Source organism: Hippoglossus hippoglossus, chromosome 17, assembly GCF_009819705.1.
Source record: "Hippoglossus hippoglossus isolate fHipHip1 chromosome 17, fHipHip1.pri, whole genome shotgun sequence".
NCBI lineage: Eukaryota > Metazoa > Chordata > Actinopteri > Pleuronectiformes > Pleuronectidae > Hippoglossus > Hippoglossus hippoglossus.
Window position 1 is genome coordinate 6,537,768 of NC_047167.1, and position 14,425 is coordinate 6,552,192.

Genomic DNA, 14,425 nt, shown 5'->3' on the forward strand with positions numbered 1-14,425 from the left:
ACCTTCCAAAATGACTTACTACACACTTTCTTTTTTAGTTTTTTTAATTTGTGGTATCAAGGTTTTCATTAAATCTGGGATACTTTTGCCTCGCTCTGAATGTGGGTAAGTTTGGCCTCAGCATCTTCCTGGTTCAGTTCCTGTTTGGAATCACTGAGATCCCAGCACATCTCCTTTGTATCTGGGTTCTGGAGTTGGTGGGGAGAAGAATATCCCTGATATCAACCGTCCTGACAAGAGGTTTGGTTTTGCCTCCTTACCCTAAACAAGTCATTACATATTTTTGAATATGCATAATCATAAAATATATACATCGACAAATGCTTAACCTAAAGTAGAATGTTTGTGACAACCTACAAATAAGATCTTCCCTGACAAATTATACGTAGTTGGAAAATGTTGACATATGCAAAATAATTTTGAGTAGCTGAATGAAGTCACATGATAGAATCCAATGAGGGAGGACAATGTTTGTTAAAAATTTTATGAAACGAAGTTTTTTGTTTATGTGCTGAAATAACATGTCAATCATTAGCAGACCAAGTCTACATTCAAGTGTTCACACATTTACAGACTGACTAGTCATGTGGTTAAATATTTGACAGTGTTCCAAGCCATACTAACACAACTGACCAGTTTGGTCAAACACATCATCTGCAGTGTGAAAATGGTGGATTTCAGAGAGATTCTGGTTACCATCGGAGACTTCGGTTTTTTCCAGAAAGTTCTCATTCTTGCCTTAACCTTCCCAAATTTCTTGCTGCCACCTTTATTTAGTAGTTTTCTTTTTGTCCAGTTAAATCCAGACCGACACTGTAACACAGACTGGATCCTCAGAGCTGATGCTAACCTGACCACAGATGAGCAGCTGAACCTGACTCTACCCTGGGAAAAGGATGGGAACTTCAGCAGGTGTCAGATGTTTGTCCCTGTGGACTGGAACATCAGTGTCATCAGGGAGTACGGACTCAATGAGACTACAGGCTGCCAGAATGGATGGGTGTACTACAGCACTCTGTATGAGGCCACCATTGTCACTGATGTGAGTTGAAGTATGATGTAGGATTTATGATTTATTCTGTTATCTGTGCTGACTGTCATGCTGCTGTTTTTGCAGTTTGATCTCGTCTGTGACAAGTCTATTATGGTCGAAGTTGTGCAGATAGTCATAATGGGTGGTACACTTATTGGTGCCATTATCTTTGGACCTGCAGCTGAATCGTAAGTGACTTGAAGGGGATTTATTTGGTCATTTGCAAAATGCTGCAAAACCTTCTCATTTTCTGATCATTCACTTTCTAAATTTTAGGTATGGCCGCAGGAGAGCTACCCAGCTGACAGTTGTCCTTCTGCTAATATTTGTCTTAGTTTCTGGTTTGTCTCCAAATGTCTATGTTTACATGGTGTCACAGTTCATTGCTGGAGCTGCACTTGGAGGATACAGGATTAACTCCATTGTAATAGGTATGACACTTTTTTTATGTTCCTTTTCTTTGATTTTTAAGACTAGCATGGTACGACGAGTACGGGTATTACGGCCATACAAGAATAAAGTCATAGGCTAATATTACGTGAGCAAAGTCGTAGGATAATATTATGGGAATAAAGTTTTAATTTTAGGAGGATAAAGTCGTAATTATTTGAGGAAAAGGTTATGGAAATAAAATTGTAAAAACTGAGGGAGAAAAACACAGTAATTTCCTCCTCCACAAAAGAGACACTTTCCCCCAAGTCTGTGTGGTTCTTTCGTTTGAATAGACCTAGTTTTTTTGCCCGATCTTTTCAAAGCACTGATACTTAAGATAATGTGGTGCTGATGTGGCAAAAGATTCAGTAATTTTTTGTTTGTGAAACCTATACCGAAGTATAGTTTCTCAAGATGCTCCATGTCACTTAAACACAGGCGCTGAAATTACATGTAGCCTAAAATAACACGTTTTTCCTCATGATACTAGGACTTTATTCTAAAAAATTCTGACTTTATTCTCGAAATTTCCTTTTTTTCTTTTTCTAAAATGATCCTGAAGATTAAAAACATTTGTTGCTGTATCATGATTTTGCTGTTCAAATTGTCTGTAGCTACTGAGTGGACTGGGGTCACCAAAAGGTCCCTCGCGTCCTGTTTGAGCCAGATGTTTGGGGCTCTTGGACAGTGCGCCACGGCTCTTCTGGTCTATGTTATTCGTGACTGGAGAAAAGCACAGTTTGTCTTGGCAGGAGCACAGGCCTTTGTATTCTTGTACATATGGTATGTGCTCTATAGTTTTATTTTCAATTCTTTGTACAGTGTATTCGGCTATTCTTACACCTATCTGACCAAACTCGGTCTACCCATGTGTATCTGGCATCTTTGCTCTTGTGTTACGTCACATAATGAGCAAATGTAAAACTGGTTCACTGGCAATGCATGTTGAACAGTTATTCTTGTAGGAAGCTCAGTTTCTGAATAAGACTCTGGCAAATTTTCTTTGTTTGACATTTAAATTGTTGTTTTTTTAAGGTGGATTCCTGAATCTGCAAGATGGTTGTTGGCACATGGAAGAACTGAAGAAGCTAATAAGTTGATATGTAAAGTTTCAGCAATCAATAAAAAGAACATCCCAGAGAATCTTCTCCAGACAGCAAGTTGGAATAAGTTGAATCTACAATTTAGCTAGTGAATGAACTGATTACATCTTGGTGTTAGAAGGTCAAAGGTCACAGTGACCTCATGATATATCAGTCCACTCTGACCTCACAAAACCCTTTTTTGTCTTGTGAATGCATTATCTTACAAACACCCCAAGAGAATCCTTTCTAACTTGGCACAATTGTTCAATTAGACTCACTGATTAACTGATTAGATTTGGGTGGTCAAAAGTCAAGGACACAATGACCTCATATGAGTCTGAAGAAACAGATCAATCTAGCCTAAAACTGCACTGGTTAGCAGAGGCATACAACTGCAGGATGGTAACTCTACTGTGTTAGTGTTATCCTCTATTTAATCAAAATACATTTCCCTTGCAGGTAACTGGGGAACAAGAAGTTCAGAGTGGAGGAATCAAAACAATATTTACCTCAAGAGTCCTCTCGAAATATCTCTTTATTATATATTTTGCCTGGTAAGAACATTAAATAACATATTTTTTTAAATATTTGACATACTTTGATTTTCTTTGTGTTTTGTGGTATCAAGGTTTTCATTAAATCTGGGATACTTTTGCCTCGCTCTGAATGTGGGTAAGTTTGGCCTCAGCATCTTCCTGGTTCAGTTCCTGTTTGGAATCACTGAGATCCCAGCACATCTCCTTTGTATCTGGGTTCTGGAGTTGGTGGGGAGAAAAATATCCCTGATATCAACCGTCCTGACAAGAGGTTTGGTTTGCCTCCTTATCCTGGTTTTTCCTCAAGGTGAATTTCACATGTGTCAGATTCAGAACATGAGGATCAATTTAAATTTAAAATTTAAATGTAATGTATTGTACTTACATTTCAGAAAACGCCGTTGTTGTCACATCCCTTGTAACCACAGGGAAATTCTTTTTGAACTGGGGTAGTTCAGTTTGTATGATTTACATTCAAGAACTGTTTCCCACTTCTGTCAGGTATGTAGCCAAGGCAAAATATGTAGTTATATAAATTGTACGTTTTATATATATATTTTTTTAGCATTAAAAATGAACTCCATGTTTCCCTCTTCCAGGCAGACAGCTGTTGGCCTGGGCTCCACAGCAATTAGAGTAGCAGGGTTGATATCTCCGCTGCTCAACATGTTGGCCATTTACCACCATTCCATACCCATCGCAGTTTTCAGCAGCTTTGCGGTGGTCAGTGGAGCTCTTGCCCTCCTCCTTCCTGAGACCAGCAAAAAAGAGCTTCCTGATTTAATTGATGAGGCCGAGGACAACCGGTAAAAGACTCCTTGGAGACCAAATTACTGTGATGATTTACAGAAGAAGTAATGTTTGCTTTTACTAGGGGTCAGTTGCAGTTCAACCATGGGTGCCCATCCCCATTAACACATATAACATGGAGTTAGGTTGTGTTGAACAGTGCCTTGAGTTATAAGAAGGTTGATACCACTCTGATATATGTCCACTAAAAGTGAAGAGATATCTGGTTAGCTTAGCGATCACGTTCTTTCCGTCATAACCCTGAGCCCAGGACTATAGAAGAGGGTTGGAACAAACGGGTATATCTAATGCTTTACCTTGTGGTTCAGCTCCATGTGGGCCACAACGGTCCTGTACAATTGGCGTAACTACTGATGCCACACCGACCCGCCTGTTCATCTGGCGCTCCATCTTCCCATCACTTGTGAACAAGACCTCAACTTCATTCTCCACCTTAAAATCAAAATACAAGCAAGACCAAAAAAATTATCCACAAGTCCACGGCCAGCACGCACTCCACATCGCTCTTTCTGTGTCCAAGGTTCGACAATCAGCCAGAGCCTCCTTTCCACGTACCTTAAACAAACTATTTTGGGGAGGCTGAGGAGTGTGGTTTACTGATAGTTGGAGCACAACCTCCGGCCCCCCTTTATGAAAATGTGAATGACCACCCCGTTCTTTTTTGTTTTCCTGACCACCATGTGGCATTGTCAGCGATGGCAGCCCAATAACGACCAGAGCCTTCAGCATCTCATGGAGAATCTGATCCACACCTGGCACCTTGCCACCGGGGGAGCTTGCGACATCCAAACCCTTTAACTATGATAAGGTGGAAATTGATATATCTCCCTTTGCTTGTTACAAAAATAGCTGCGATTACACTTGGAGTTGCATCTCAGAAGAAATTCACTTTTGCACTAACTGTTGAGCAAATCAATGTAAGCAACTAGTGGCACATATCAACGTAGAGACTAAAACTGTATTACAGCTATGTTTATCACATGAATTACAATTGGGATTAACCATCTCTCTTCAATAATATGGTGAAAGAACATCTAATTTCACTTAATTTTGCAGCACATCAATTGACAACGTGTAGAATATGATGTTTATGACAGAAAGTGGTGTTAATGTTTTTTAATATTTATATATGCTATATAGCTCTGTCAAAAGTCTACATATATAAATATATATATATATTTATATGAATTGTAATAGTACTTGAAAAAGTGTGCCAATGGTTATTGACATTCAATCAAGATTGCCATATTAGCCTATCCTGTATTAATGGATGAATCCTCAGTTCAGTTCAATTCATTATAATGCAAATTTTCCCTGCAATGGCAAATGTATGCAGCAGCCCATCACACAAGTTAAGATACTTACAAAAAATAGGAGAAGAAATAACAACTCTGTTTTTTATTTACTTGTAACTTATATATATACATATATTCTTAAAATGTAATTAGAAATTTATCAATATATATTTTAGGTTCACCAACTGATTTTGTAATGGTAAAGGAGCTAAGTTATCCTTGGGGTCTGTCTGGAAACAAACAGTAGACCTGAGTTCATGAATCCATAACTGTCTTATTGTAGTCTATTGTAGGTTTTGTAGTAGTCCGCATTTTTTCTCCCAGTTTTAGTGAAACCCATGAAATACCCATGCGTGGTCACTCCAGTAATAATTAAGATAAAGATAAAACTTTACCAGAGGGGAGAAGGGTAGAGGTTGAAATTATGCAATCATGTTGTGTTCCTTTTCATTCTAGGAATATTACAACCAAGAAGAGTGCAGAGGACTCCGACACTGCTGAAAACAACAAAACAAAATCAACGAAACTCTAGTTTGAATACTTGAACCTTTCTTTTTGCTGTATGTAACACAAGCTGTATGTAGATAAAAATAACATTTGTATTCGATATTGCGGTCACCTAGTGTGTTTGCTTATTTACTGCATCTGACTCAAGTTTCTTTTTTACTGCTGTCTATTGTGCTCTTTTGACTAAATAAAATAGTCTTGGTTGTGAGAAAGGGTAATAAAGATGAAAAGCTCTGCGTCACTGAGTCGGCTCAGTTTAGCAGTAAAACCTTAAGGGGCCAAACAAAATGTGTTATCTGCGAACTGGTCTTCAGAGGGAATGCATGAGTCTCCATCCCATGAAACTAGACTCACCACCGATGTGTTTCCTTATGCCTCTGCACTGGTGACAGCCCTGGCCAGAATAATGGTTATCCATCCCTCTTTTTCTTGTGAGCACGAAAGAGTGTCTCAGGAATTCAAATTTGGCACAAACATCCATTTAGACTAATGGATGAATGGATCACCTTTTGGTAGTTAAAGGTCACTGTGAGCTCACAAAACACATTTTTGGCCATAGCTCAAATAATTCACGTACCAATTATAACACAATTTCACAATATGTCTAATAGGACACAATGATGAAGTGATCACATTTTACATCCAATCAGTCAAAGGTCAACTTCCCCCTGCCATCATGATGTCCTGCAAATTAACTTAGCTGTCCATTATTCAACACCACACCTCAGCAACAGAAGGGGAGATTCTGCAACTTGACTTGTTGGCAGAGGCATGCAGTCGTGAGGTGGCAACTCTTGTTGAGCTACTGGAGCAGTCAATTACTATATTGAGAAATAATGGCGGTTGTGGGGGAGAGTGGACAGCAGGATGTTGCGCCATCATGCCATCATTTAACCATTCAAACCATTTGCATTTGACACATTTTTGGTGATCCCCAGGGGCGTATATTTCATCCCATTGTTGTATGGTGCAATTCCTGAGGGTATATATATATATATACGTATATATATATATATATATATATATATATATATAAATAGCCCATAAAGCGAAATCAAGCTATTAGATTTAGTTTTATCGAAGAAGCACATATCTAAGATTTTGTTCTCAATGTATAAAAGTCCTGAACATTATGAAACCTACCAGACACTGAACAAATATAACAGTGTTTGTAATATATATATATATATATATATATCAATTTATCACAGTAGCTCCACTAGTTGTGATTCCCATTTACATATGGTGTGTATTGACTCTTTTTATTGCCCTCTATTGTTGCAGCAGTGAGTTACACATTAAGTGTAAGCTGTCCTTGGTCCTGTCAGGTTTATTCCAGAGTCAGCCAGGTGGTTGTTGGACAGAGGAAAGACAGAAGAAGCTAAACAGCTGATTAACAAAGTGGCAGCCATCAACAAACGCACTGTTCCAGACTTTCTGCTGGAAAACATATTGATTCTGCCATCAGATCAAGTTTTGAATGGAATATTACTAATAATAGCACTGTATTTTAAAACAATTAAATAAAACTGAATCATAATGAGCATGATTATTGTATGAAATCAAATACAATATCACTGAAACCTAAAACCTAAAGTAATCCTTTCCATAACTTTTCAAGAGAAGGATTAATTGGATTATAATGGATTGGAAACACTGCGATCTATCGGATTCTACTGGGTTGCAGTATTTAGGAGAAAGTAACATCATTTCTTTTCAATGTATGTGCTTGCAATATACCAGCGTTCATCACACTCTTGCTGCTTGTACAAACGTGTTTTCTAAGGCTAAAGGGTTAAATGATTGATAGCATGATGTTCACTCCACCTCCTGTGAATTACAGATCCTTGTGAACAAAGCTGAGAAAAGGAGAGGCACAATAATTCTTATCCAATCCTCTGTGCTTAGGACATATTTCTTCACCATAATATTGGCATGGTAAGTTACACTTTACAAAATGAATAACCTAGCCTGTGAATGATGTACTGAGATACTGACGTGATATTAAATTCTACATTATCTGTACTTAACATTCAGTTCTTTCTCTTTATTTGACTACTCCTCAGGTTCTCAGTGAATCTTACCCACTATTCCCTCTCATTCAATGTAGGGAACTTTGTCTTGGACATCTTCCTGACCCAGGCCATGATTGGATTGACTGAACTACCAGCTGAAATACTTTGCATCTGTTAGAAGCACTGGGGAGAAAAGTGTCACTGATGTCAACACTTCTGATTGGAGGATTCTTATGCATCTTAATTCTGGTTGTTTACTCAAAGTAAGGCATTTCAGGTTTTAAGCATTCTAGTGCTGAGTGTGTGTATTACACCTAACCCTATTCAAGCTTTCACACCTACCCAAACATTAATGGCTCACATTAGTGGCTTTTAATCAATGTAGTGATGGACCTAGAAAAATGATCACCTAAATATGCAGCCCCTCTCAGCTTGAGTTTAAGCTCATTGTTAGGATGTCCAGACTGAAACTTTTCTGTTTTAGTTCACACTCATCGACATGTTTTCAGCCACAGCAGGCAGACATTTGTACTGAAATAGCACCATACAGTGGAGAAACACAGGTAGTGGTTATAGCTGGTAAACACAGTGGGGGCATGATGATGATGATGATGATGATGATGATGATGATGATGATGATGATGATGATGATGATTAATCCATAACTTCATAATGTCCTTCAGTCATTGCAGTAACTTTATTTTCTAGTACATCATTTTGTTAATGTGAGGGTTTGAAGGAGAAGTCACAATATGTGCATATAGGCTCATGCAGTGCTTTTATACCACTGTGTTTACTTTTGAGTAACATTGTCCTTAACTAAACCTTAGACTATTATCTCTTAACATGTAGTAAGGCAGTAAGTTAAATGGCTACAGATGTTTAATGGTGTAACAAGAGAGCGGTATTAACTTTCACTTAGTTGTCAAGGTTTTACATCTATATAACCTATTTAAAGCACCAACCAAATGTATAGTGTTTCTGTTTGCAAGGTGCAATGGTCATATGAACAACACAGTTAGCAGCTTTTACCTTACAGCTGTTCCTTGTAACCTTTTTGCTGCTGAAATCTTCACACTCACGTGCATATTTTTGTTGTTGAAAACCTCAAAAACACAGGTGAATACGTCTGGGTTAAAATTTCATCATCTACATTATGTTTAAAGATTACATTCTGGACTCCAGTCCAACCTCATGCCTTGATTACTGCAACAGAATGTTATCTGGTCTTAATCAGAAAACCCTGAAACAATTGCAATCTGTATCAAAGTCAAGAGCTATAGGATTTTAACTAGAACTATGCGATATGATCAGCTAACTTTGTAAGTTTCAAACTGCACACAAACCATTATGCAAAGATCAAACATACAACAATGAACAAAACACGTAGACAGGAGAGGGACTTCAAAGGTGTCATTTTATCATAGATTATTTAATCATTATATTCATTCAAAGCAAATAATTTTCATATCAGCATATTCATTTTCCACGATGTATACAGAGCAGGCATTAGGCACAGAGCCACAGCATATCTAAAGCTGTAAACAATAACAATTTACATTCAATTTACTGTATGTGTGTGTTCTTTCTTTTGACCTCTTGTGTGTGAATGTGAGGTCTCTTTGATTCAGTTGATCTTTGTATTAAGGCCACTGCTCTTAGCTCACTACGTTCATACCTCTCCAACAGAAATAAATCTGTATCTCTCAATAACTCTACTTAATAGATGGCTCAGCTGCAATGTGTCCCTCAGGGATCCATTCTTGGTCCTCTTTCATATTTATTCATGCTGCCTCTTAGCCAGGTTAACACTCAGTAACACATGTACATATGAATGTCCCAAGACTTTATTAAATTTAATAATGATAAGTCTGAGGTCATTCTGTTTGGTTCCCCAAATGCCATCAGACGTGCTGGTGCTAATCGTGGTGGTCTGTAAAATGATAAGAAGGCTGATAGGAATTTAGGGGTAATATTTGATACTAACATCTGTTTTAATCAACAAATCAAAAATGATGTTCAGTCATGTGTCTTCGAGCTCAAGGCCATTTCTAAAATGTGGTAATTTTCTGTCAACTGCTGAATTACAGCAAGTTGTTAATTTTATTTTTGACTTGATCTTCATTGCATTATACTTTGGTATCAAGGTTGCTGATTGTAATAGTGGTAGTAGAAGTAGTATATTTGACAAATTATCTGATTACACTTAGTTATTACTCTTGACTCTCATCATTTATCACCTATGTATTCATGAGAAATAATATGTGCAGTTGCTTTTTTACACATTCATGTAAAATTCATTTTCGCAGCAGTAACATTGAGAAATATTTACCACATCATGTTAAAGTTACAAACTGTTTGAGTAAAATTACATTAATACCTCTATTAAACCAGTAAGTAGGTATAGGAAGGTTTTTTAAACCCTGGTGAACCCTCTAAAAAAGGCGATTGACTCATTTCCCATTTCCAGTATTGGACTTTTCCTTTTTTTTTCTGGTGTGTCATGTTAAATATCACAAACATGCCAAAAACTGAGGCGCTCTCTCACCTTGCTGTCTTCCCAAATTAGCCTAATCACCAGGGTGTCATGTTTCTATCACAGCCGATTGGAGCTGACACAGGAGTGAATGCTGATTATATCCATTTCAAATGTAGACAAAAGCCTACGGAGCTCTTGGATTCCCAAAAGTTGATACTTTTTTATTTTGTGCGCACAAGTTATTATCTTGCACGCACACAAGATAAATAAGTTCTGCACACAGAGTTAATATCTGTTTAGTAAAGACATGACTGGCCGATGCTTTGAAGACAACACTGAGTTGCGTTTATATCTTATCTTGTTCGCACAAGATAAATATCTTGTTCTCACAAGAAAAAGTATATCAACTTACAGGTCTTCAGGGGCTCCGTAAAAGCCAGATGCTACTTGGTGACCAGTCGAAAAGGGCCTTGAAAACAATATTAGCTGTTATTGTAACATCATTTTCTTCTACTCAAGATGTGCTTTTTGAAACAATGTTAACATGATTTCTTTAATTCTCGAGACATTTAAAGTACTTTTTTTTATGATACCAAGAAAGTCTATCACCCAAGCAGATCATCCATCCAGCTGCTGTCTGTGACCGTGTTTCCTGCTGCTTTCTCAGTATTTTTGCTTTCTGACACCAACAGACTGTCCATAAAAAAAGCTGCATCACTTGCCTCAGAAATTGGCAGCAGCCCTGGTCCTGATGCAAAGATGTCATCACCAAATAGATCAACCTGAGCTGAAGGAGCGCCAGTGGAAAACACATCTGAACCAAGTATATCATGCAATGAATCAGAGGTGGCTGAACTGCTCTGTAGCGCTGCAAACACATCTGTACGGTTTGAGGTGTCACTCACTCCAAAGATATCATCGGACAAGGTGGATGTTTGGGTTATGGAAGCATTAGCAGGCGGCTGATTGAACAGAACATCATTAAGGCTGAATATGTCAAGATCAGTTCCCTGCTCCATTGTCTGGTTGTTTGTGAAGAAAGAATCTGAAGTTTGAGACTCATCTTGGTTTAGAGGTGCTGCGCTGGGGACAATCGGCTGATCTGCCGAGGTGAGAATCTCTTCATTCTCAGTTGATAATGGCTGAGAGACAAGCAGGGTCGGACTTTCAGAAGAAGCACCTGTTGACAAAGGTGTGTCGCTCACAGAAGATGAGAACACATCACCAAGAGCATTCCCTAAACACCCCGGATATTCAGATGAGACAAAAAGTTGGGAGGAATCTCGAGGAGGTTCCTGGTTGTTATCAGAAAATGCTCCACACTCAGGTTTCCTTGCTTCATCGTCTGGTGTATCAAACAAGTCATTTGGACTTTGAACGCAGCCGTCAGTGTTTGTCTGAGTTACCACTGGGGGGACAGGGACAGGAGTGACACTGTCTCCAAAGATATCATGATCAAACATGTCACTCAAAACTTCTTCACCACTTTTCTCTGCTGTTATCTGACTGAGTGACTCCTCACATGATTGGTTGACTGACTGGACTCCTGCAGGATGATCTCCAGACTCAGTTATTCCAGGTTCAGTAACCTGCAGACCTTTAGTCTCACTTCTCTGTAAATCAGACTCTTGATTATTTGAAGCTGTATGATGATCACCTGTTTCCCCTGTTGATGTTGTGTGCTGGTTGGATGGCTCTGTAGATTTGTTTCTATCATCATCCTTGTCACTATCTAGTGTGTTGGGCTCAGCAGCATTTGACTTCAGATCCTCTTGTATCAAAGGTGGGACTTGCAAGTCATTTTCCTTCTGCATTTCTTCTATGATGACTTCCTTTACCTCCTCTGTCTTTTTGTTGTCATCATGTGTTTTGTCTTGTCTTTCACCTGCTGCAGCGGATTTTGTGATATCCTCAGGCTTCTCTGAGGATGACTGAAACAGTCTACCAAAAACTCCACCGCTCGGTTTGGTGTCTGGTCTCTTGGCATCTTTCTGTTCAACTTTGTTTGCAACACTCCCACCTGACGTAAAGAGCTTAGACAAAGGACTCTTTCCTTTGGACCAGGAGCCCAGTTTTCCCTTTGTCTTATCAGCAGGTTTTGCAGAACCCTTCAGAGAATCTGTTCTGGCAACAGGCTTCTTCTGAATATCGTAATTTTCTTGATCATTGGCTGAGTCACTCTTTTCATATGGATTTTCAATCGCCTCGTCTTTGTTTTTCTCTCCTGCAGAGCTGTACACAGTATTTGCTTCCTGTGATTCCCACGGATTAACTGAGCTCATTGGACTAACATCCAGTTGATCAGATGACTTTTGATGTGTCATAACATCTTGGATTGATTTAAAATCTTTCATATGACTTTCATGCAATTCGTTCTTGTTCCCATTTGGTATTGTAATATTATCTTGGGAACTCACTTGAATGCTCTCCACTTTAACATTAGGCTCCTGGTTCGATGTTCTGCTTGTTTCTTCGTGATATTTATCATCAGGGATTTCAAGGTTCGCCTCACATTTTTGATTCAAGTCATATGTCAAACGATCAAAGTTGTTTTTGTCATCTTTATCATCCTGGGATATATTTTCTTGATTTTGCTCACGCTGATCTGAGACCTCCTCCTGGTGAGCCACTTCAACATGAGGAGAAAATCGTACAAACTTCCTGCTCTTGTCCAGCCTCTTAACTGTTGGATTATGGTTTGTTCTTGAGGTGGGTGCCGTGTTTGTCTGCTGTGCTTTCCAATTTGATACAGTAAAGCCCTTTACTATGGAGGGTGAAGAAAAGCTGGGCGCTGTTGGAGAGATGCTGTCCTGCTGGATGCTTCCAGCTCTGGTTGGCTCACTACAGGGGTTTGGTTTCTTTAAAGGTAATTCAGCTGAGTTAACTCCTGCCTTCTTTGATTGTTGCTCGACCCTCTTGTCTTTCATTTCTCCTCGTTGGTTGATCTTTGATTGGTTCTTCTCACTTTTAACATTCTCTGTAAAGCTCATACCACAAGTAGCTGCTGTACTAATGTCATGTATCTTATTCCTCAAAGTTGGTGTATGTGTTCTCTGTAAAGTATTCATGTCTGTATTCTTCTTCTCAGGTGGCCAGCTCATTTTGAGTTTGCCCTTAACATCAGCACCACTGTTAAACCCCGGCTCTCTCACAGATGACTTTGGAACAAACGCACCGGCCGAGAAATCCCTGGAGCCGTCAGGAGTGTTTGAGTTGGGTTTTGTAGTTTTGGGAGTGGGCAAGTTGTCGGGCTCATCTATTCCTTTATTTTTCTGAATCCAGCGGTCTTTATGGTGTTTGTGACCAAATCCCTCATCATAATTTCCCTTTCTTTTAAAAAGCTGTTGAAAGTCAGTAATGCAGTAGAACTCGCCATAAAGAGATGAATAGTTGTGGATGCTGAAATAGAACAAAGCAATTGTGATATCAAACTAAATTTTTAATGAGATGGTGTTGATTTTTTTCATATGATTTGTTAACCACAGTAGATCAGATTCGTAATTTGTATTAATTTACAAAATCATCAATTACAATGTACCTCATATACGTTATACTTGCCAATATAATATATAAACTTTACTTGTGTTTAAAACTAGTGTGCTGATTAGGATGAGTATAGTGGATTTGAGTCATTTCATCATACTGTAAATAAACCTCACCTGAGTTTCTTCTGACAGTGTTTACAGCAAAAACACATGTTGTGCAGGATAAGTTTATTGGCCACCATTTTTTCCATTGGATAGACGGGTGTCAAACAGGCAGAGCACATTTCCTTGGCAGGTGACTGGAACTATGATATTGAAAACAAAGTCATGATTGTCATTACAAGAGCTTTCTGCCATGTTGTCATTTCTCCAGTTGTCACATTGGAATGATTTGTTATGATTTATTTTCCAAGAATAGATACTTGTGCAAGCTATTCACAATATTTATACATTTAAATATATAAATATAATAATATAAATTTACGTCAATCAAAAGAGAAGACTTTGGAACTGACCGTCTACTGAACGTGCGAAAATGACATTTATAGTGATGACACTGATATGTTCATTTAGATTCAAGACTTGATGCAAATTCATAATGCAAAAGAGTGATCATAGAAACACACAATGACAGCTTTGTCATCTGACTGAAGATATTTCTGTCCACATTTTGAGAATATTTCTTCAGACAACTTAAAGGAAAGGTTCAAAATTTTGGAAATAAATAACATCAGTCTATATTTTTTTA

General features: G+C 38.4%; 2 protein-coding genes and 1 long non-coding RNA gene across 4 annotated transcripts; 2 read left to right on the top strand and 1 right to left on the bottom strand.

Moving 5' to 3' along the window:
- Positions 1 to 648: 648 nt before the first annotated feature.
- slc22a13a (solute carrier family 22 member 13a) lies at positions 649 to 5,773 on the top strand. 2 transcript variants are annotated; one of them, XM_034614832.1, is made up of 10 exons: positions 649 to 1,042; positions 1,118 to 1,221; positions 1,310 to 1,464; positions 2,080 to 2,248; positions 2,501 to 2,621; positions 3,010 to 3,104; positions 3,179 to 3,393; positions 3,479 to 3,587; positions 3,686 to 3,892; positions 5,648 to 5,773. In XM_034614832.1, exons 1-10 carry the CDS (start codon positions 668 to 670, stop codon positions 5,721 to 5,723), a joined length of 1,626 nt encoding a protein of 541 aa, XP_034470723.1. In that variant the 5' UTR covers positions 649 to 667; the 3' UTR covers positions 5,724 to 5,773. The 2 variants fall into 2 exon arrangements, with proteins under 2 accessions (XP_034470723.1, XP_034470724.1); XM_034614833.1 differs by lacking the exon at positions 5,648 to 5,773 and having other exon boundaries at positions 3,479 to 3,624; positions 3,663 to 3,827.
- A 4,004-nt stretch (positions 5,774 to 9,777) lies between these two features.
- On the top strand, positions 9,778 to 10,559 carry LOC117778949. The gene is made up of 2 exons (XR_004616863.1): positions 9,778 to 10,430; positions 10,476 to 10,559. It is a non-coding gene; the product is annotated as an uncharacterized LOC117778949 (long non-coding RNA).
- A 125-nt stretch (positions 10,560 to 10,684) lies between these two features.
- Positions 10,685 to 14,417, bottom strand: LOC117778907. The gene is made up of 2 exons (XM_034614807.1): positions 13,852 to 14,417; positions 10,685 to 13,591 (listed from the first exon to the last, which is right to left on the bottom strand). The coding sequence occupies exons 1-2, from the start codon at positions 13,959 to 13,961 to the stop codon at positions 10,798 to 10,800; spliced, it is 2,904 nt and encodes a 967-aa protein (XP_034470698.1). The 5' UTR covers positions 13,962 to 14,417; the 3' UTR covers positions 10,685 to 10,797.
- Between the last annotated feature and the right edge of the window lie 8 nt (positions 14,418 to 14,425).